The sequence below is a fragment of the Salmo salar genome, chromosome ssa10, assembly GCF_905237065.1.
Source record: "Salmo salar chromosome ssa10, Ssal_v3.1, whole genome shotgun sequence".
Lineage (NCBI taxonomy): Eukaryota > Metazoa > Chordata > Actinopteri > Salmoniformes > Salmonidae > Salmo > Salmo salar.
This window is the reverse complement of record NC_059451.1, coordinates 27,887,621-27,909,465: the sequence shown is the minus strand read 5'-3', so window position 1 is coordinate 27,909,465 and position 21,845 is coordinate 27,887,621. Positions and strand designations below refer to the sequence as shown.

Here is a 21,845-nt window from a genome sequence, read left to right as displayed (position 1 = left end):
GATAAACCTTTCCGGAATGAGTAACATAGATGATACATCGGAGGCAATCGGTAAAATGTCTAAACCTTGCAGTAATTTCAGCATCACAAACTATGCTTTTCTCAGCCCATTCTACAGATCATAAACTGTAACTTGCCATAATTCACAATTCTAAAAGGTTTGATTAGGTCAGAGATCACAGCTTCTCAGGTTTGGTGCTCAACTGTAATGTAGGGCCATTAATCATGTGTGCTTTTGTGGAGACAATTGAGAGCTGGCTGCTGTGACCATGGTTCTACTCTACTCTGCCAATGTGAAAGCCAGGAGACAGGGAGGGCTTGGACTGGAGAGGGGGCGGGGACACGGGATGGGTGAACTGCAATGTTCCAGGAAAACACAAAGCTCAAGATCAAGCGTTACTGTCCTTCATATGAGTTTGTAATCTGGACCACAGCAAAACCCTCCATTCCCAAAGGTATCCACCCGGCCTTCACATCCACGGTTGAAACACCCCCAGCAGAGCCCACTTCCAAGTGTGTGAAGGAAGAGACCCTGAAAGCCGATTGCGTTTTAATAAAGTTTATTATCGGGTGGGAGCTAATCCTCACAGTAATCTCCCACAACCCAAAGGAAAGCTGGATTACTCACTTGCTATAATCCCAATGAAATTGTTAGGATTTAGCTAGCGCAACAGACCAGATGGCAACAGGCTTTTTCCTTCAACCTACAGACACCCCCACCACTCCTTACCCCACCCCCTTCCTCAAAACAAAACATTTGGATGTTACTCATAAGGCCTCATGCAAAACATAAAGTGGAAAGCTGTGGAGGGACAGAAAAAGAGAATAATCTGGCATCTCAGGTACTTTGGATATTGATGGTATACTGTATATACATTTGGTTTACATTAATCTATAGTTGTAGAGAGATAAAACAGCAGAAAGGTAGTTATAGTGTATATTCTAACAGTGCAACTTGCTCCAGGAGAACGATCAAAGTCCACTATTGAACAATTACAACGATGCACAATCTTAGCAAAAATAATTGTATTGATTGAGATAAGCAAGGCAAAACACAGCATCTCGAGTTGAGTGAGACCAGTAAGCCTAATGTAATGGACACTAGCCAAAACCCCAATCCTGCTTATTTTGTACCCTGTGAACAAGTGTTGCTCTACAACACTTCATTAATGTCTAAACTCTATTGTGCAAAACTCATTGGGACATGTAAGATGCACTAGCCAATCAGACAATAGCATGGCATGGCCAGTCACAACGTAGACCACTTTGGAACAGAATGTGTGAACCATAGAATAAGAACTAATTCTATAGTGTGAACAATAAACAACATTAATCTGACCACACATACTATCTGAACAGGGCATATATACATTTTATCATATAGCATCTTTGTTTATTTGGAAACATCCACTTGCTTTATGCTAAAATCAATATGGATAATCTACTTTCAGGCACCGTTTTTCCAAAATGACATTCAAGGCACATTTCTCTTTGTAATATCACATTTTCTAATGGAGGTTGATTTCTTTCTAAGAATATAAAATAGTTGGTAGAGTACACAGCTCATAGAACTCTTTGGAAAGGCTGGCAGTGACAGGTCTAAGAGAAAAGAGCAGTGTTTCTCATATTACATTAGGGCTTTTATCCATAAAACTATATACAGTGATTATTTTTTCACAAATTTGTCATATCAAATAAACCCCTTTTGTTGTATTCACTAAAAATCATAAAATCCCATTAATTCCCTGGTGTTTTAATTCATCCTTCAGAAGTGGTCAAAAAAGGCTACATTTTTGGTGGTCATAAATTATTATCCTGAATGCAAGCACCATGAAGCAATCCATTGATGCGGAACATTACGAATCCTTCCGTTGGAGGGTTTCAGAACTGACCACAGCGTCACAGTATGGGTAAATCTACAGTAGCACTGCCAGGTAATGTTGACTCAGGGCAAAGCCACCTTGGCCCGTCGCAGCCGCCGGCAGTTCTTGAAGAAGAGGTACATGGCCAGCAGACACATTGAGGACAGGAAGTAGAGGAGCACACACAGGCTGATGTCCAGTCTGGAGAAGCCAACGCTCAGCAAGGACATCCAGCGCCTCTTGTTAGGGTGCGGGTACATCTCCAGAGCCCCCTCCTCCTCTGACCCAGTGTACTTGCCTGTCAGAATCCTCTTCTGCAACATGTTGTGCTGCCCTAACAAGTCCTCCGGCTCCACGGGCTGCATCCCCAGCAGCAGCACTGGCCCCTGTTCCAGGCCGGCTCCAGGCTGCTCCTTCTTCTGCAGGGTCCTGAGTTTGACACGGGAGGACACTCTGGCTGCAGCGCGGAGGGCCTTGTAGTGCTGGTTGATGAAGGCGTCCAGGTCTACAATCTCCTCCTGGGGGGGCCTGAACTTCAGCCCCACAATGCTGGGCCTGCGCTGGGGCTGGTGGGACACATCTGCCTTGGGCTTTACCCAGGGTGGAGGTTCAGACATCTGCACCTTTCCTCCTGCCCTCTCCGCCTCCTTCTCTTCTGCTGGCTCTTCTTTAGCCACTTCCTCCTCCTCCTCCTCCTCCGGCGGTGGTTTGACCGAGGTATCCTGGGTCTGCCTGGCCCTCCTCTCTGCTCCTCTCTTGGCCTCCTGCTCCTGATGCCTGGCGACCAGCCTCTCCTTCTGCCTGCTGAGGAGCTGGGCCTCCTCCTCCAGGTAGTCAGAGAGGTGGTGTTCAGAGGAGAAGTGGGAGCGGAGGAAGGTGAGCAGCTCTTCCTGGTTCCAGGTGTGTTCTCCATTCTTAACCCCGTGGCAACTGGGACACAGCTCTGGGGACGGCCACTGGATCTTAGGGAAGTGGGGATCCTCACTCAGAGCACCTGGTCAGCAGGAATGAGACGGTTACTTAGGATGAGTAAGTGTGCTTACTTATCAGAGCTAACATAAATGATACAGATAACAACACAGTCATGTTGAGAGGGTAAACTGTTTTGGTGGAAATGTAAATGTATTAGGTAAAACTGACTGGTCCAATTGAAGGACATACTGATGACATCTCACACAATAAAACTAAACTGATATCAAGACAACAAAGGTATTTTTACATGCATAATCTATGTTGATGCTTGAATACATTACAAAGATCCATTTCTCCACATGGCTCATAATAAGCAGTAAGTGCAGTGTGTTTGCATCGTGTGTGGATGAGTGTGTGATGTCTCGGTGTGTGTGTGTGTGACAGTGTGACAGGGTCTAACAATGATCAATGGGCTTCTGGGACGTCCCGGAGGGAGGGGTGGCGAGATAATAGACGTCGTCCAAGCGGACAGCTACCCCCCCCCCCATCCCAGACCCCGAACCCCCCCTCCCAGACCCCGAACCCCTTACCTCCACACCCCTTTGAAGACGGCCCAATCTCCAAATTGAATATGAAAGCAGGCACCTCCAGAGGGGAGCTCTCCTTTTAATGAATTACATTTTTTTTGCTTTACATGTTTTCTTTAGCCCCCCAAATGGAGGCATCTGCTAATAAATTGCTTGTCGTCACCCATGCGAGAGGAAAGTCAAAGCTGCAGCAGTTCTGTCACTTTACAGCGCTGTCAATTTACATCCCCCGTCTCTCCCCCAGATTAATCTCAGTCATATGCATGTGTGTATGTACTCTGCATACAGCACTTTACATAAGAGATACATCAATTTTACTATGTCCTGCTGGGCTTGGGGCCTTTTATACATTTCACCAGCGTGACAGCTTTCATATCCCGTCCCCTTATGACGACATGTCTTTGATGTCTCTATTCTAACCACCTTGCCTTTCATTTCCAGGGGTGACTTTAGCAATAGTAATGATACTACAGTAGCAATAGTAATGATACTACAGTAGCAATAGTAATGATACTACAGTAGCAATAGTAATGATACTACAGTAGCAATAGTAATGATACTACAGTAGCAATAGTAATGATACTACAGTAGCAATAGTAATGATACTACGGTAGCAATAGTAATGATACTACAGTAGCAATAGTATACTGATACGGTAACAAAGGCTTGTCAGGGAATGTCATTCAAAGCATCCCATAAATATTAATGAAGTAGAAAGAAATATCTATTTACCACATCAAAATAGTTTCTTCAGCACTAATTCTCAATGTGGAGATCTACTGTACAGGACACAGAGGAGTAGTATTAATGTAGGCAGACTGGTAGATTAGCAGAGTGATGCTCTACAAAGCAAACCAACAGTATGAGGCTGATACAGTACGAGCTGCTCCAGTCTCCAGCAGCACTACTGAGAGAGCCTCCTCAGCATCGCCCTTCCCCTCCTCACTGAGCCCTGGCAGGCCCGTGGCTCTGCTGTCTGTAGACATGCGTCTCTATCTCACCCTGTTGACAAGTGGCAACAGGACAGGTCTGCTGTTGCTGCCGAGCCAGGCTCGGCTCAGGGTCTCTTTGTGCCAGCTAAATTAATTGCGTCGCTGCTTTACAAATAGGCCCCGCTTCATGCATGGCTGCCACTGAAAGGAGGACAGTGGGAGCTGCTAAAGAGCCCCACTTTAGCGAAGAGGTGGAGCGGGAGGGGTGAGAGAAAGAGAGGGGGAATAGGAGAGTACATTCCCCCTGGGGAAGACTGGGATGAGAAGCAGAGGCGTGAGGGGTTTGTGAGGGGGTGGACCGACGGAGAAGATACTGCTACTGAATGCTACCAACACCCCTGCCCCATCCCCACCAGCCAAGCCCACCCCTTGAGGCCCTGCCCCATCCCCTCCCCACCAGCCAAGCCCACCCCTTGAGGCCCTGCCCCATCCCCTCCCCACCAGCCAAGCCCACCCCTTGAGGCCCTGCCCCATCCCCTCCCCACCAGCCAAGCCCACCCCTTGAGGCCCTGCCGCATCCCCTCCCCACCAGCCAAGCCCACCCCTTGAGGCCCTGCCCCCAAACCCCACGTCACAACCTGAAGCATCCTGGTGAGGGATTACAAAACAGGGGGAAGCGTGATGAAGGTGACATGGCGTGTGCCAACTGCTGTCACAAGCATCTTGGAAATTGAGCTCTTAGGCTGATGGTCCTCGCTCTGGGAGATTGTTGCCATATCAATTGTCAAGCGAAGGATATGACTCTCTGGGGAGGGACAGACATGCAGTCCTAATAGGGAGGAGTGTCTGGGGACCAGGGACAAGCACAGAAGGGGACGCACACGCCCCTCTACCCTGTTATTCAGGACACAGGCTGTCCAGGGGATTGAGGATGGGGGAGTCACCACCACCACACAGAAACGACAACAATGTGATTCAACGAAGTGAGGTGAAAATGACAGGCTTGTGCCAAATAAACTCAAATGATGGCCCTAACAGCCAACTCAGCAGCCATATAGCCCTCATTAAAATGACACGGACATCAGGGCTGCAGTCTTGGCCGTTTGCAGTCTTTAGCACTACAGTTAAGGTCATAGATTTAGTATTTACTGTTGATCTGTAGTGAGCTCTAGACAGGCTATGGCAGGGCAGGGAATCTCAGTCTTCTGGAAGGAGGGCTAATCTCTGAGAGGAAGAAGAGAAGGGGGAGACTGGGCGAGGAGGAGTGAGGGGGGACAGCTGGTGTCTGCCCAGAGGATCGCCAGGCGTATTATAGGGATTAGGAGTAGAGTTGGGACACTTGGGGGGGGTCCGTAGGGGCCCTTTTAAAGGAGTGAGAGGCTGAAAGAGATCCTCTAGGGTGGAAGTGGGAGAGGGAAAAGTCCAGTGGCCTGTGGGGCCCACATTTATCTAACGTCATTGTATGGACAATGGTGACCACTGTAGGAGACATTTCAATTTATCATACTACTCTATAGTAATATGATATGCAAATTCTATACTTACTAATTAGCATATTATGATTTACGTGTTGAAGGTTCAGTCTTAAAGGCCAATCGTTCTCAATGGAAGTAGCAGTAACATTTGTCATACGTCCTTACCTGCCAGTCTATTGTTTACGTGGTTATGGTGAGACCAGAGCCATAGCACGGCGGAGGACAGTGTCCCCACATGGGACATGCTCTCCTGGGCCATGTTCTCAAAGTGGGTGGCACATGCCTGACAGCCAAAGAAACTGTGGATGTATGACCTCATCACCTGAAGCACTTCCTGGGGGTCTGGGGAGAAGAACGCACAGGAGGAGGAAGTCATTAGCAAGATTAACCATACTTGTTATACACATCAGTATGATGTCTAATGTTGAAAAGGAGTCTAATATTGTACATTTGAAAATCGCAGCAAGCAATGCCTGTATATTGTTTCGTATACATTTAGTATGGCTATGGACATATGGGTTTGGCACAATGTAAAAAAGGTGCAAAGGTCCCTTAAAATGTTTTGCCAGTTATTATGAAAGGCTTAAAACATCAAAACATGGACAACAGACATGGACAGGGATAGTGATAGTACTAAACTGTTAGTGGTTAATAACAGGACAATAAAGGGCCTGGATCCTGAGTCCTCTGGGCATTCCCACGGTGCTCTGATATCTTCCATGAATACCAGTATTTAGTCAATGTGCTCTGAAAAACAACCAGGTTGGCAGATGTCACCACCAGTACCAAAATTTCTGCTGCAGGTTTTTGTTGCGTTTAATTCTCTACAGTAAAGCCTTATTTTGCTCTCAGATGATCCGTGGTGGTAGGGTGGAGGCCTAATCCAGAGGTCCATCCGCAGGGGGCCAGATGGACACCCCTGGTCCCCTGCTGGCCCATCTGCAGGTTATGTGACCCCCCTTTCCACCCCATCCCATAAGCCCTGGTATTAAGCCCTCCAGGAGAGGAGTGCTGGTCAGCTGCCTCCATTATTAACCACTCATATTCCACTAATCTAAAGAAATCCCTTTTGACCCACCCACAATTAGGGACTGTTTCAGATGCTGTTGTGACAAGAAAACAGAACAAATAACAAAAAACAAAAAACAAAAAAAGTGCTTTGTATAGGCTACTTACGGAATTTAACACTGAAGTAAGTGTGCGTGAGTCTGTCTAAATGTTGTGCAAGTGTGTGCAGTTAAATACGGTCACTGCAAAACATTCCACTAAACATTCCAGGCTAATTTGTTTACAAAGCCCCACAAAGCACTTGTCCCCAATGGGCTCCCCCCACCCTGCTCTCCCCTAGCTGGCCCATATCCCTGTATTGAAAGCAGCAGCCCCTGTGTGAACGCTGTACACTCTTCTGACTGGCTCAATGACCTGGAGGGATCTGTCCCCAGAGAGCCATAGGGGTTCTAACAGACTGGAAACACTTGTGTCATGGTTCATCGCCTGGGCACACTCACTCCTCCAAGACTGAATGGCTGCTGACTTCTGGCCAATTTCCTAGGAGGCTCTAAAGGCCGCAATAACAGGCTAACATGGCAGGAGGACTTGTTTTAGCTTCTAACAACATCCCTTTTCCACTTATTACCATGGTCCCAGGAACATTCCTCTTGAATTAACTGAAGTTAGTGATCATGTAATCATAAAGACAAACAGCTGTTGTTTAGTGAGTTTTTCCTACCTTTGTCAGCAGCTTCCTCGGCCTGTACAGTAAGGACATGGAAAAGGGTCCACATGCCACAGGGGTACCTTCTGAAGTGGGGCTTGGAGCCCTGGCAGCCCACCCACCTCACCCCCTCAGGCAGCGCAGCATTAGGTACCTGATCACACAAACATTTACAAGCATTTTGCTTCACCAGCAATAACATCTGCTAAATATATGTGTATGTAGCCAATCAAATTTGAACATTTGATTTGATTTATTTTACTTTAACACTTTCCAAGATTGATTGATGTCTACCCATCTTTTCATAGAGCAGATTATATGGAAACAGCTTTGTCTGAGGATTCTTAATAAGAGGTTAGTTTACATTAATGAAAACAGGCCAAGTAAGGACATGGAAAATACATCTGATTTATTTTACTGCAGCATGTCATGTTAAGTGGGAGCACGTTCTATGCCATACTATTCTCATTCTATATCATGGTGATTCCAGGTTAATGGTGGTGAGATTGTGTTCAGGTCAAGGGAAGGAAACACTGGTAAAACATGCTTTGATCAAACAGCATATTTCTGACATATTGTCGTTTCCTCCCTGCCACTGCCCAGGATTGCAGAGTCTGTGATTGACAGAATTACTTCAAAGTCGATAGTAAAGATTCGGTGTGTGTATACTGTTCGACACCAGTCCATTTCATACCTCTTCATTGATTCGGCTGCTAAAAGCTAATGATGTCACTAAGTGACTGGTCCAATTGGGGAACCTATAGGCATGTCGGCTTTAATCCAAAATCAACAACACATACATTTTCCAATAATACATATGCTGGCACAAGGCTGTGAGCAAAGATTCATTTACAGCATTACGTAAACCTACTTCCCTGTGTGCTGATACTCTATGCCTGAAATATTTCAGCTATCATCTATAAAAATCACTTGACTCTGGCTCATCAACAATATGGTGAGTGGTTCTGCCTCAAGCTTGTCTGATTGGCTGGTGGGTTGACCCCTCACCTCTGCAGTGTTGTCCAGAGCGTCCCTCAGAGAGCTGTAGGACAGCTCTGTGTCCTTCTCACCCTTCAGCCACGTGTCCACAGACTTCAGCAGGTTGTTCACCACAGGACGACCAGGGAAGTACTGCCCAAGACAACATTACAGGTAAACATCATCATCATTAACTCTCCTCTCATTTCATATAATAGACTCTTAAACAGTATATTTTGTACTGTGTGGTAATAGATTATTATTACTATGAGTTGGAAATCCATCTGTCATGCCATCTGTCTGAGTTTAGAAATTTCACCTAAACCCGCTTTTGCCATACTTAACGTGTAATGTTTTTTCCACTAATTTAGTAAAAACGACAACGGAGGATTTGTCATGACTGTTTCTTGTACTGTTTGTTTATGTTCTCTAACCTCTGTCGTTGTCAAAGAATCAGATGGCTCATTCATCACAAAACCCACTGATATTGCCAACTACTTTAATGACCTTTTCATTGGCAAGATTAGCAAACTTAAGCATGACATGCCAGTAACAAAGGTTGGCACTACACATCCAAGTATAACTGAAGAAATGATGTAAGTGTAGAAGAGGTGAAAAAGTTATTGCGGTCTATCAACAATGACAAGCCACCAGGGTCTGACAACTTCGATGGAAAATTACTGAGGATAATAGCGGATGATATTGACACTCCTATTTGCCATTTATTTGATTTAAGCCGATTAGAAAGTTTCCTGGAGGGAAGGCAAAGTCAATCCGCTACCTTAGTAAATGTAAGGGAGTGCGTAACTGGCGGCAGGGAAGTCAGGCACAGGAGAGCAAAACTTGGTAATCAACGGAGCAGTTTTATTCATAAAACCACCGGTAACCAGAACCACAAACAAATGGGTACAAAACCCGTCACGCACCAGAGAAAACGTGCACATGCACTTACAATAAACAATTCCGCACAAAGACATGGGGGAAATGGAGGGTTAAATACACAACATGTAATGAGGGAAATTGAGACCAGGTGTGTGAGAAGACAAGATAAAACAAATGGAAAATGAAAAGTGGATCGATGATGGCTAGAAGACCGGCGATGCCGACCGAACAAGGAGAGGAACTGACTTCGGCGGAATTCGTGACAGTAAAGCAAAAAAAAAAAATGGTGTTTGACCAGATACAATGCTATTTAACAGTAAACAAATTGATAACAGCCTTTCAGCACACTTATAGGGAAGGACATTCAACAAGTACAGCACTTACACAAATGACTGATGATTGGCTAAGAAAAATTTATTAAAAAGATTGTGGCGGCTGTTTTCACTTCAGTGCGGCTTTTGAAATTATTGATCATAGTCTACTGCTTTACACCCCCTGCTATATTGTGGACCAAGAGTTACCTGTCTAACAGAACACAGGGGGTGTTCTTTAATGGAAGCCTCTCCAACATAATCAGGAATTACCCAGGGCAGCTGTCTAGGCCCCTTACTTTTTTCAAACTTAACTAACAACATGCCACTGGCTTTGAGTAAAGCCAGTTTGTCTATGTAAGCCAGATGACTCAACACTATACATGTCAGCTACTACAGTGACTGAAATTACTGCAACACTTAGCAAAGACCTGCAGTTAGTTTCAGAATGGGTGGCAAGGAATAAGTTGTCCTAAATATTTAAACTAAAAGCATTGTATTTGGGACAAATCATTCACTAAACCCTAAACATCAAATAAATTGTGAAATGAAAAATGTGGAAATTTAGCAAGTTGAGGTGACTAAACGGCTTGGAATAACCCTGGACAGTAAACTGTCATGGTCAAAACATGTTGATAAAACAGTAGCTATGATGGGGGGGTAAGTCAGTCCATAATAAAGCGCTGCTCTGCCTTCTTAACAACAAGGCAGGTTCAGTCGTAAGGTCAGGTGCCACAAAGAGGGACTTAGGAAAATTACCATTGGCTCAGAACAGGGCAGCACGGTTGGCCCTTAAATGTACACAGAGAGCTAACAATGATATGCATGTCAATCTCTCATGGCTCAAAGTGGAGGAGAGATTGACTTCATCACTACTTGTTTTTATAAGAAGTGTTGACAAGCTGAATGCACCGAGTTGTCAGTTTAAAATACTAGCACACAGCTCAGACATCCATGCATACCCCACAAGACATGCCACCAGAGGTCTCTTCACAATCCCTAAGTCAAGAACAGACTATGGGAGGCACACAGTACTACATAGAGCCATGACTACATGGAACTCTATTCCACATCAGGTAACTGATGCAAGCAGTAGAATCAGATTAAAAAAAAACATATTGAACAGCAGGGAATGTGAAGAGACGAACACACAGGTACAGACACATGCATGCATACACACACAAACGCTAGCACACACACGCTCTAAACACACGTACATTTAAATATTGTTGTATGGTGGTATTGTACATTTTGTATTGTAGATATGTAGTGGTGTAATAATGTTATATGATGTACTGTTTTATATTTTGTTTTATGTGTAATGTAAGTGCCTTAATGTGTTTGGACTCTAGGAAGAGTAGCTGCTGCTTTGGAAGCAGCAAATGGGGATCCCTAATAAATAGAAATACAAAGACAACATGGCGTGTGTGGAAATATAACACTGCAACTAACAGTGGGCCACTATGGGAGGGAGGGAGGAAATCCCAGTGCCTTGTGTTTGAGACGGATGGTGACAGAAGAGGGTCAGCTGAAAACAGGGAGGCATTAACAACAGAACAAGCCGATTGGAGGTGTAAAGCCACTTCCTATCCTTAAAGAACCCTTACAACAGCCACCCTGGAAGACCCATCACTATACTGCTATGAGTAGTAATGACTAGATTCTACAGGTCGACCTGGATTTAACCCTAACGGCTAAGAGACGACCAAATAAACAGTAGGCTGTCATGGCAACCTTCTCCCATTCAAAACAGAGAGGTAAGATGTCTCAGTCACGATGGACTATTTAAGTTCATTAGCATTTTCTGGTGTTGTCATGGTGAAAACTACTTATGAGGAGCCTGTAGATAACAATAAAATCAGATGCACACACCCGCAAGAAACAGTGTAGTAACATCCAGCAGTGTGAATATGGTGGACCTGGAAGTGGGCCAGTGCTGCCCTTTTGCGGCACGGTGGCACAAACCCATCAGTGCGACACAGAGGCAGGGGCCTGGCCAGGGGGGGGACAGCATCCCAGAGGTGCACCTTTTTTGATTTGTGCTGCAGAGTCTTTTCAATTTGCCCTGGCCATCTGTTCAGCAGCATTTGGGGGCCTGGCTCACGGTTCTATTCATCACTCTCTAACTGGATCTCCATTACACCAGGCCCACTTAAAAAGGCTCCTGGAGATTTACTTAACCCCTGTGGCCCACACAGCCCCATACAGGGTTTCATTTGCTCCCTTAATCTGAGACATTCAGCTAAGAAGATGGTGTTTGGGTATTCACAGACACAGATACCCAATCCTGTACTACAGGTGGGGTGTTAACAGGATACAAAAGAGGTCCCCCGGCTGCTGCTGCTGAGGAGGACAATTAGTTTATCGGCCGGGCGGCCGAGACGCCTAGGTCTGGGGACTACTAGGCACTAACCAGGCTGAAAAGCTCATTAACACACATTTGAATTTAACAGAAATTGGGGACGGGTAGGCAAATGGGCTCTGCTCACCAGAGCCAAACACTTAGCATGTTCTGCTCTCCACCTGCGTATCTATTTCCTAAATCATAAGCAAAGGCCAACATATTTGGCTGGGAAATTAGTAGTAATCTGGTCTGAAGTATTTGATTGGCAAACATGAACATATCAAGTGTGATGAATCAATGCTACAGTATACTGTATCCCCATCATGAAAGATCTCTCCGAGTGACCTCTTCTCTGGTAGTGTACCTCTAACCACTATCAGAGCCCCCACCTGACCCCCAAACCTAACCCCCTGCCCCCTCCCCCAGCCTCTCAGAGGACCATGACAATCCACTTCCCCCGGCAATATGTCATCTTAAATCCGATTAGTATCAGCACTTGAGAAACCGCAGTCTCCTCCGAGAGACGTTCAAAATAGAATGCATCTGTCGGCCTGGCCCGGGGAAGCCCTTTTTAATCCTGCCTCATTCAACCTCAGGGACCAATATACATGCCACTGAGTAAAAGCTGCCTAACTGCTTCCCTGCATGCAGCAGCCTAGTGGACCTATCTGTCATGCCCACAGCCCAGCCACAACCCAACAAACAAAGGCCTTTGTCCTACTGGTGGAGTCCAGAGGTTGGTGGGCTACCCTTACAGTATTACTGAGGCCAATCAGTTAACACAGCCACATTCCACCACCATCCACCTCCGCTAACTGCTAACCTTAGCATGGACACACTGAGCCATGCGCCACGGGAGAGAGAGATGGATTTGGGCTCAAGCTCCCCCCTAAATCCTTGTTTTATTCCCTGGCCCTCCCTCCCTTGCTGCAGGAGGCTTCTTTCAAGAAAGCAGGATAGAAACGGTAATCCTAAGACCTCTTTGTAATGCTCTCATGCTTCCCAGATCCACTTTTTTAAATCCTCATATACATGTAGGGATTCATAAATCTGGATTCTGGTTGACAAGACAGTAAATCTAGTAATATCACAGCGCAAGAAAATAGAACTTGTTTACGTCCTGTCTGGGACAGAGATGCACTGTGATGTGGGAGCACACAGCTGAGCGTCAGGAGCGTGTCATCGGTATGAGACCAGCTGTAGGTTTTGTGCACAGTGACTCATTCTCAGGATGATCCAATTACACCAGTCACTCTGGAAGTTTAAGAATCTTAGTTTGCTGTGATATGCCGTGCGTGTTATCAAGTAGACGGGTAAACAGTGCTGTGCGGTCTGCCATTTGGTCATAACACTTGAAAGGATACGAGAGATTGAGCATGAACAGACAGACCATGGTTTTATACACATGGTTCACTTGTCTGTATTGGTCCAAACCATCCCTAAGACAGGTTGAATGCAACCCTTTTGTTGAGGCAACGGTCTGACAAACGTCAATAAATACTGCTGCAATGCCTGCTTTCTCTGCTACAGTCTCAGCAAGGACATTGTTGTGGGGCACTGACAAATACCACAGGGAGTTTGAGGTATTGACAAAACAAACTGGAGTTAATGGGGGGCTGGAGAAAAACCCTCCCATAGTCCGTTCAATCCCTCCCTAGAGAATCTGAAATAATCACAGAGATTGGTGGAGGAGAGGCTGCCTGATGCACAGCCATTACGAGCAGGACTGGAGAGGTCATTGTCTTGGGATCCCTGGCACACTTCTGGGTAGCATAGAGCTGGTAGGGGAGGTCATTGTCTTGGGATCCCTGGCACACTTCTGGGTAGCATAGAGCTGGTAGGGGAGGTCATTGTCTTGGGATCCCTGGCACACTTCTGGGTAGCATAGAGCTGGTAGGGGAGGTGAGGGGTGGGGCAGGGGTTTTACCCAGTTCTAAGAAATCCTAATCAGGGTACATTTACATTTTAGTCATTTAGCAGACGCTCTTATCCAGAGCGACTTACAGTAGTGAATGCATACATTTCATACCCTTTTTTTTCCCAGTACGGGAAAAAAAAATATGTCTGCATACAAAAAAAAAAAATACAAAAAAATAAAAAGAGGTGGGGAACCAATGGGAAGCAAATAAAGTATTTCCCCAAGAGAGCCTTTTGTGTCCTGTCAAGTCAATGGCCTCCAATTTTGGGCTCACCATTGAGAGAGTCATTCCTACTGTGATACACATTTTTGGGTGTGAAGGTATAAGCATGTAAGAACTACGTAATAGTGTAGTTATTGTACACTTAACGGTATTACATTAGGAATTTTGAACCAAGTAACAACGGCACTTGTTCATTTGGTGAATTATATGGACCATATTTTCATATATATTTTCTTTAAAGCAAAACTGAATTAGATCTAATTATGCAGCTAAATGGAAGGCCTCTGTTTCACAACTGATATCCTTGAACAAATCCAAAGCACTGTCTCACTCTCCCTCTAGTGGCATGTCGTCATAACTGCATAGCCCTGACAACAGCCAGCCAACCATCTTCTTTAGGGCTGATATGAACAGAGAGAGGATGAATGGGTGAGGTTAGTGTTCAGTATGGGTATGGTTTAGTTTCAGTGTGAGCAGGAAACCTGTCCACTCACCTTCGCTAGTACTGAGATGTAGCGTTGTAGAGCGCTCAGTGCCTCTCCTTTGATGACAGGGTGAGCTGCCAGCTCCATGCGCAGAGAGTAGTGCAGAGTAGACTCCAGGTCTGCCATATACACACGAGACCTGACGAAACACAGAATTCAACATTTTTGTCATGGAATCAATGGGGTTACATTGGTAAATCTTATACCTAAAAATTAGGAACTTATTTTTCTGGACACTATTACTGTTTTGTTAAGTTAAAATGCTTTACCTGTTGAATGGTCTCAATTGGTCCTCTGTTGTGTTTTTCGCAAGGTCAGAGGTCACTGGCAGTGGCTTTCCGGCCCGCACTACCCCAGGAAGCCTCTGGAGGGCGTAGCTGTAGAAGGTCCGGGCCTCAAGTTGTCTGGAAGACAGCCAAGCAGACAGTTGAGTTCACAGTTAGGACTGATGAATTTCTATTAATCTGGCACCAGTCAGAGGAAGATTTTAACCATGGAAACAGGTGAAAAATCCTTCCCACTAGAATAACAACACAGACCTCACAGTATATTGTAGCTACAGTGGAAAAATAAGGTTTTTAGCTTCTCTGTCTAGGAACAGGATACAAGTGGTTGCATGTGCCAGGGCCTGCCCTCAACAGACCAAAGGTGGGCCCCTGGTCTCCTCACTAAGCCCTCCTCTCTCCTCTGGTGAACAGATGGTGCTGAAATACCATTGCTGATCATTTCCCTCTCTACTAACCCTACAAAAGGAACAAAAAAGACTGCTACCCTTCTCCCTGTTCTTACCAACCAGCCAAACCACCCTGTGGACCAATGAGAGCAGGAGGACGCTCCAGGCCTGAGCTCGCCCGGCCCACCCCTGCCTGGGACTCAATTACACTAGACTCACTATTCATTGTGGGGTCCCCAGAGCACAGAGGCACGTGTCAGAGAGGGGAGAGGCACGCGTCGGAGGGGAGGGGCCGCTTTCACCTGGGAGAGGCACACGCATGACGGATGTGTGACCCCCCCCCCCGGATCAATCACGTATTCAATGGGCGACCATCTGTCGCAGCGCGAGGCAACGTTGGGGTGGTTTGGCAGGTGAACCGGAGGAAAGAAACGCTATTGTATCCATGCAATAAATTAAACTCCCTCTGTACACCCTGGAAGAGGAGGGGGGAATAAATAAATCCGTAATAAATCATTTCCTTTTTGCATTTGTCAACTAAAAAGACTCCTCTTGCATGCCAAGTTATGGAAATAAGCAAAACAATGCAAAAGAAAGCAGATTAATTCACGGGGTGAGGAATCATCATACAATGTATTATGATATTGAATAATAATAATAGAATATTTTAATTCCATGAGCCCATTAAGAGGCCAGATGTTAAAAGGCATCCTACTATGGCAGTGTATAACACAACTGAAACTTCACAACAAGATTGTTGAGTATTGAACTGTGAAAATAGAAGAAAAACTCTTAGGGTCCAGACTCTGAGGACAGCTGAAAGTGATCTGCAGTTCTGTCACATATTGTGATGGTATTAGAGCAGCCACTCACACATGGAGCCTGGTGAAGATCCCACTAGGATAGTACAGGTAACAGGATGGGAAGTCGGTCACATTCAGTTTAGCCACCAGGCCATCCTCAGTGCTCAGGACCCTCCGCACAGCTATGTTCTCATACTGCAGTAGGTCCAGAGTTAACTGGTGAGGAAGAACAACCAACACAGTAATGACCGACTGTCTGCATGTTGTTTCAAATTGGATGTACTAGGCACACAAGTGCACTGTTGACATAGTGACACATGTTGACACAGTGACACACGTGTTGACATAGTGACACAGTCAACATAATGTTGGCCTACTATACAGCAGGGTAGGCAACTACATTCAGCCGGGGGAGATTTTTGTCGGGGCTGGTGGTCGGGGGACACAATCATTTGTACATTGCAAATTGACCACAACTAAGTCCAAAAATAGATTGTATTAGAAAATAAAAATGATTACATTGAGACACGATCACATCTTTTTTAATATATTTTTTTCATTGTGGGAATTCGTGGGAACAGATTCTCCCCCCCCCAAAATTTTTTTTTTTGAGGGGCTGAATCAGAACTTAGGGGAGCCAAAAAAATATCACTGTCTTTTGCCAACCCCTGCTATAGAAAATGTTTTTGTGTGCTTGTGAATGTTTACCATTTGACCACCCCAGGATTTTATCTCCTCCATTTCCCTCTGAGAAGCATGTAGCTTTACTGATGCTAATTAATTCTTACCTCTCTGCCCACATATGAGTTAGAGGTCTCAAAGAGCAAGGCCAGGTGTCCCACACTGTTTGTCTCAAAGAAGTTGTCAAGCTCTGCTCTGCTGTGGAGCGAGGAGGATAATACATTTTACATAAGGACCACAACATATCACTAATAGTTGACGATTGAAACATCAAGTACATTTCTATTAAGACTTCATAGAAATTGAACAGCACAATCTGAGCATTGACATGTAACACACATGACAAATGGTATAGCGCCTTCTTCAAAAGAGGAAGACTTCATGATCTTACACTTTCATTCAGAAAAGAGGAATCAATGTGACCTCCTGACTGTTTTCTTTATTCTACTTCCTATGTTATCAACCATTATCTTGTAAAGTCAGAGATAAATAACGCCAAAAGTAAAACTCAAGTGTCTCTTCTGACGGGTTGGAGGAGTGTGTGAGTATATGTGCTGTGGCACAACCCAATAGACACCCTCATTTATCCATGAAAACCTTTAAACCAAGGGTGGTATTGTCACAATATAAACAGAAGTCATGATGGCCTAGGCCCTAGAGGTAGTGTTTGTGTGTGTGAGCACTAGGGTGTTTGTGTGATCAGAAGATGCTGCCACACCTAGCAGTCTCCAGAGGGGGGCAGGCAGGGGGCCAGGGCTCCGCATGGGTCTCCATCTTATCGATGATCTTACGGCGTAAATCCCTCACATTACGAGGAAATCCTGGGAGGATACAGGCACACAGGACTAATAAGAGAACATGTAGAAAAACACAGTTCAAAACTTCTCATACTAGCCATTCACCATCACCATCTGCCCCAGGAATTATCTAAACATTTGTATTACCTCTGAAACCTTCTCCCTTGGAGTCAGGTTTGGAGTATGCGTGGAAGAACTGTCAGAGGGAGAGAAAGAGAGGATCAGATGGCAGGTCCATGTTGACCACTGGGAGGAACAGGGGACACCCCTCCCCATTATAACCCCTTCCTACTTTAAATCCCCTGCAGGTGTTGCAGCTCCCTCATCCATTCAGACAAATGGTCTCTTTGATTTGACTTTCACCGGACCACAAAAAGAAGAACTCAGACATTTATTGACAACTAATCTCAAGTGAGTGTGTTGCTAACTGAAACGTAACACTGTTAGAGTTTATGAGTCAAAATAGCTGATAATGAATGACTCACAATCTGTGATGTGGTTCATTTTTAAACATTGGATACATTGGTTCCTGTGAGGTAAGACACTGAAAATCCATAAAGCTGGTGGAATATAACAGTTGAAGTACCTTCAGTGTGGGGTACCCCCTGACACCAAAACGGGAACAAATCGGCCCATTATCTTGATTAGCACAGTCTATGGCAGCTAAATCCACAGCTGGTTTCCACTCTAGGGAGAGACATTATAATTAGTTTCAAACTCAATGCACCAAAAATGCATAACTCTATACGATAGGGTTCATATAAATATTCCTCTGATTACTACAACTTCTAAGCATATACAATTATTCCATATGATCAGCAGGAAAGCAGGCCAGAGGCTGGTGGCTTCTCTCTAGATCTGAGGCCTTAAAACCTGCCTCGTGGTTTGGGCCTGCTGCCAATAGGAAACTATGTCAATTTCAAACTAATTGCATGGGGTTATTTTCCTGTTAGACAGTTAATTGGATGCTGCATATAGACTGAGACCTGAAATGCCAAAATGTATTCTAATTTGGGATTCCAAAGGATGGTGTTTGAACAAGAGTAGCAATGAGATGGACAGAATGTGAATTCCTAAATCACATCATATGCTCCAATAATCAAATGTAGAGTCTGCCTACTGGGAGGGGAGGGCTGAGATACTGGCTGTCCTGAACTCTGAAAAGCCACAAGATGAGAATCACACAGCTTTTATCCCGCAATTTACATTTTAAAGTGGAATACAGGAATATAAAATGAAAACAATTGTTAATAATTGCTTTATTTTTTATTTTTTTTTAAAGGAAAAAAAATAATGTTTTAACGTCTGCATAGGCTAATACATTTTTGTTTTAGAAATTGGATACTACACACAGTCTCAATTTGCACTGCAGTTTGATGGGCATATAAAACATGAATACATACACTGCATTCGGAAAGTACTCAGACCCCTTGACTTTTTCCACATTTTGTTACATTACAGCCTTGTTCTAAAATGTATTTAAGTGTTTCCCCCTCATCAATCTACACACAATACCCCCATAATGACGAAGCAAAAACAGGTTTTAGAAATTTTCGCAAATGTATTAAAAATAAATAACTGAAATATTACATTTACATAAGTATTCAGACCTTTTAGTTTGTACTTTGTTGAAGCACCTTTGGCAGAGATTACAGCCTAGAGTGTTCTTGGGTATAACGTCACAAGCTTGGCACACCTGCATTTGGGGAGTTTCTCCCATTCTTCTCTGCAGATCCTCTCAAGCTCTGTCAGGTTGGATGGGGAGCGTCACTGCACAGCTATTTTCCGGTCTCTCCAGAGATGTTAGATCGGGTTCAAGTCCAGGCTCTGGCTGGGCCACTCAAGGACATTCAGAGACTTGTCCCGAAGCCACTCCTGCATTGTCTTGGCTGTGTGCTTAGGGTCGTTGTCCTGTAGGAAGGTGAACCTTCGCCCCAGTCTGAGGTCCTGCGTGCTCTGGAACAGGTTTTCATCAAGGATCTTTCTGTACTTTGCTCCGTTCATCTTTCCCTCAATCCTGGACTTGTCTCCCAGTCCCTGCTGTGGAAAAACATCCCCACAACATGATGTTGCCGCCACCATGCTTCACCGTAGGGATGGTGCCATGTTTCCTCCAGACATGACGCTTGGCATTGAGGCCAAAGAGTTCAATCTTGGTTTCATCAGACCAGAGAATCTTGTTTCACATGGTCTGAGAGTCCTTTGTGTGCCTTTTGACAAACTCCAAACTCCACTAAGGAGTGGCTTCCATCTAGCCACTCTACCATAAAGTCCAGATTGGTGCAGTGCTGCAGAGATAGTTGTCCTTCTAGAAGGTTCTCCCATCTCCACAAATGAACACGGGCATCGGGTTCTTGGTCACCTCCCTGACCAAGGCCCTTCTCCCTGATTGCTCAGTTTGGCTGGGCAGTCAGCTCTAGGAAGAGTCTTGGTGGTTCCAAACTTCTTCCAATTAAGAATGATGGCAGCCATTGTGTTCTTGGGGACCTTCAATGCTGCAGACATTTTTTGTACCCTTCCCCAGATCTGTACCTCGACACAATCCTGTCTCGGAGCTACGGACAATTCCTTCGACCTCATGGCTTGGCTTTTGCTCTGACATGCACTGTCAACTGTGGGACCTGATATAGACAGGTGTGTCTTTCATGTCCAATCAATTGAATTTACCACAGGTGGACTCCAATGAAGTTGTATAAAGATCTCAAGGATGATCAATGGAAACAGGCTGAACCTGAACTCAATTTCAAGTCTCATAGAAAAGGGTCTGAATACTTATGTAAATAAGGTATTTCTGTTTTGAATTTGTACGAAATTTGCAAACATTAAAAAAAAAAGTTTTCACTTTGTCATTATGAGGTAGATTGATAAGGAAAACCCGTAATTGAATAAATGGTAGAATAAGGTGGTAACGTAACAAAATGTGGAAAAAGAAAAGGTGTCTGAATACTTTACGAATGCACTGTAAGTGAAAAACGAAGACAAATTGATGGATCCATGTCGCAAGAACATTTAAATTTGTTTAACCCATGACTTGTACACATAACACATGACCAGTCAATTATGATTGGTTTACTAACAACCCGTTCAATACGTTGTAAAACCCCCGCCTACGGTACTGTTTATATCAAATTCATGAAAATGTGGTCATTTAAGATACGTCAAATTATATTCGTGCCATAATGTAATTTAACCTGATGCCTTTAATGAACGTTTTCGATTGCGTTTTTCTATTCGTAATCGAAACCTATATAGAATGCATTGAGTGAAAGTAAATTAATACACGAACACGAATATAATTTGACATCTTAAATGACAAAATGTTGATTAATTTGATGATATAAACTTGAAGCCCGTTCAAAAACAATACGAGTGTTACACCAGGAAGTAGGCGAAACTGTCATAGGCCAACACACTGAATATTATATTACTGGAAAATGCAAACCAACCTTTAATATCGCTTGCGAGACTTTTCCATACGTGAGAAAAAGCAATACAATGTCCGCACCAAGAGGCGTAAAACTCAACAACCAGTGCGGCCGTAGAATTGACCAAAACGCTGTCCACATTATCCGGGGTTAAAACGACTACCTGATCAGAAGCGGTGTACAAGCCAGCTTCCGTGGTAAAAGGAAAAAGTAAACACACAAATAAGATCGTAGATATGAATGACTCTCTGAAATGTGCGTGTATTTTCCATGTAAATCGAGACGTGACACCGTAGCAGCGCCACGCCATCTTCGTATGTTTTTCTGACAGCCAACAGGTCCGAGCAAGGCAACCACTGTATATGAAAGTTATAGAAACTTTTTTCACTCATCCAACTCCCTCCCCCAACCTCTGACCGCCGAAGAAGCAGGGCTACATTCATAAACAAGGACGGAGGTGATATAATTGATTTGAGCTTTGTTGATGTGAGTTGATGCATCCATATGCGAGAATACTTGTGCCTATGTATTGGAGAGGGGTTACATCTCTCCCCATTCCTCAGCTGTTTACGAAAAAAGTGGCAGGGAATCCTCTTTGTTGGAATTACAGATTGCCCCTTTAAAAGGGGTTGGCCTGCAGAACGTATTCAATGTCCATGATCCAGACTTACGATCTGATAATTGACTTAAACATCTAATAATAATGACTTCTCATAATTATGACTTAGTAAGTCATAATGAGATACCACCTCATAATAAAAACGTACTTCTCAATTATGATAATGATTTACTATCTCACAATTGTGACTTAGTATCTCAAAATAATGAGTGCTCATAATTATGA

The 21,845-nt window shown here is 44.4% G+C and overlaps 1 protein-coding gene across 2 annotated transcripts; it reads right to left on the bottom strand.

Annotated features, from left to right (window-relative positions):
- Positions 1 to 542: 542 nt before the first annotated feature.
- Positions 543 to 21,559, bottom strand: LOC106613912 (sulfhydryl oxidase 1). Of its 2 annotated transcripts, none has more exons than XM_014216691.2 (12): positions 21,023 to 21,559; positions 18,163 to 18,263; positions 17,724 to 17,772; positions 17,498 to 17,600; positions 16,887 to 16,974; positions 16,169 to 16,314; positions 14,892 to 15,026; positions 14,632 to 14,761; positions 8,490 to 8,612; positions 7,497 to 7,635; positions 5,933 to 6,109; positions 543 to 2,855 (listed from the first exon to the last, which is right to left on the bottom strand). In XM_014216691.2, exons 1-12 carry the CDS (start codon positions 21,309 to 21,311, stop codon positions 1,945 to 1,947), a joined length of 2,391 nt encoding a protein of 796 aa, XP_014072166.2. In that variant the 5' UTR covers positions 21,312 to 21,559; the 3' UTR covers positions 543 to 1,944. The 2 variants fall into 2 exon arrangements, with proteins under 2 accessions (XP_014072166.2, XP_014072165.2); XM_014216690.2 differs by having other exon boundaries at positions 16,887 to 16,977; positions 21,023 to 21,558.
- Between the last annotated feature and the right edge of the window lie 286 nt (positions 21,560 to 21,845).

Bases quoted from the DNA above. Each gene is read 5' to 3' on its own strand.
- LOC106613912 (XM_014216690.2), bottom strand. From the start codon at position 21,311: ATGGCGTGGCGCTGCTACGGTGTCACGTCTCGATTTACATGGAAAATA. The intron at 14,762-14,891 runs GTAAAGCATTTT...GTGTTTCGTCAG, and splicing joins CAATTGAGACCATTCAACAG to GTCTCGTGTGTATATGGCAG. The intron at 6,110-7,496 runs GTAGGAAAAACT...TCTTCTCCCCAG, and splicing joins CGAGGAAGCTGCTGACAAAG to ACCCCCAGGAAGTGCTTCAG.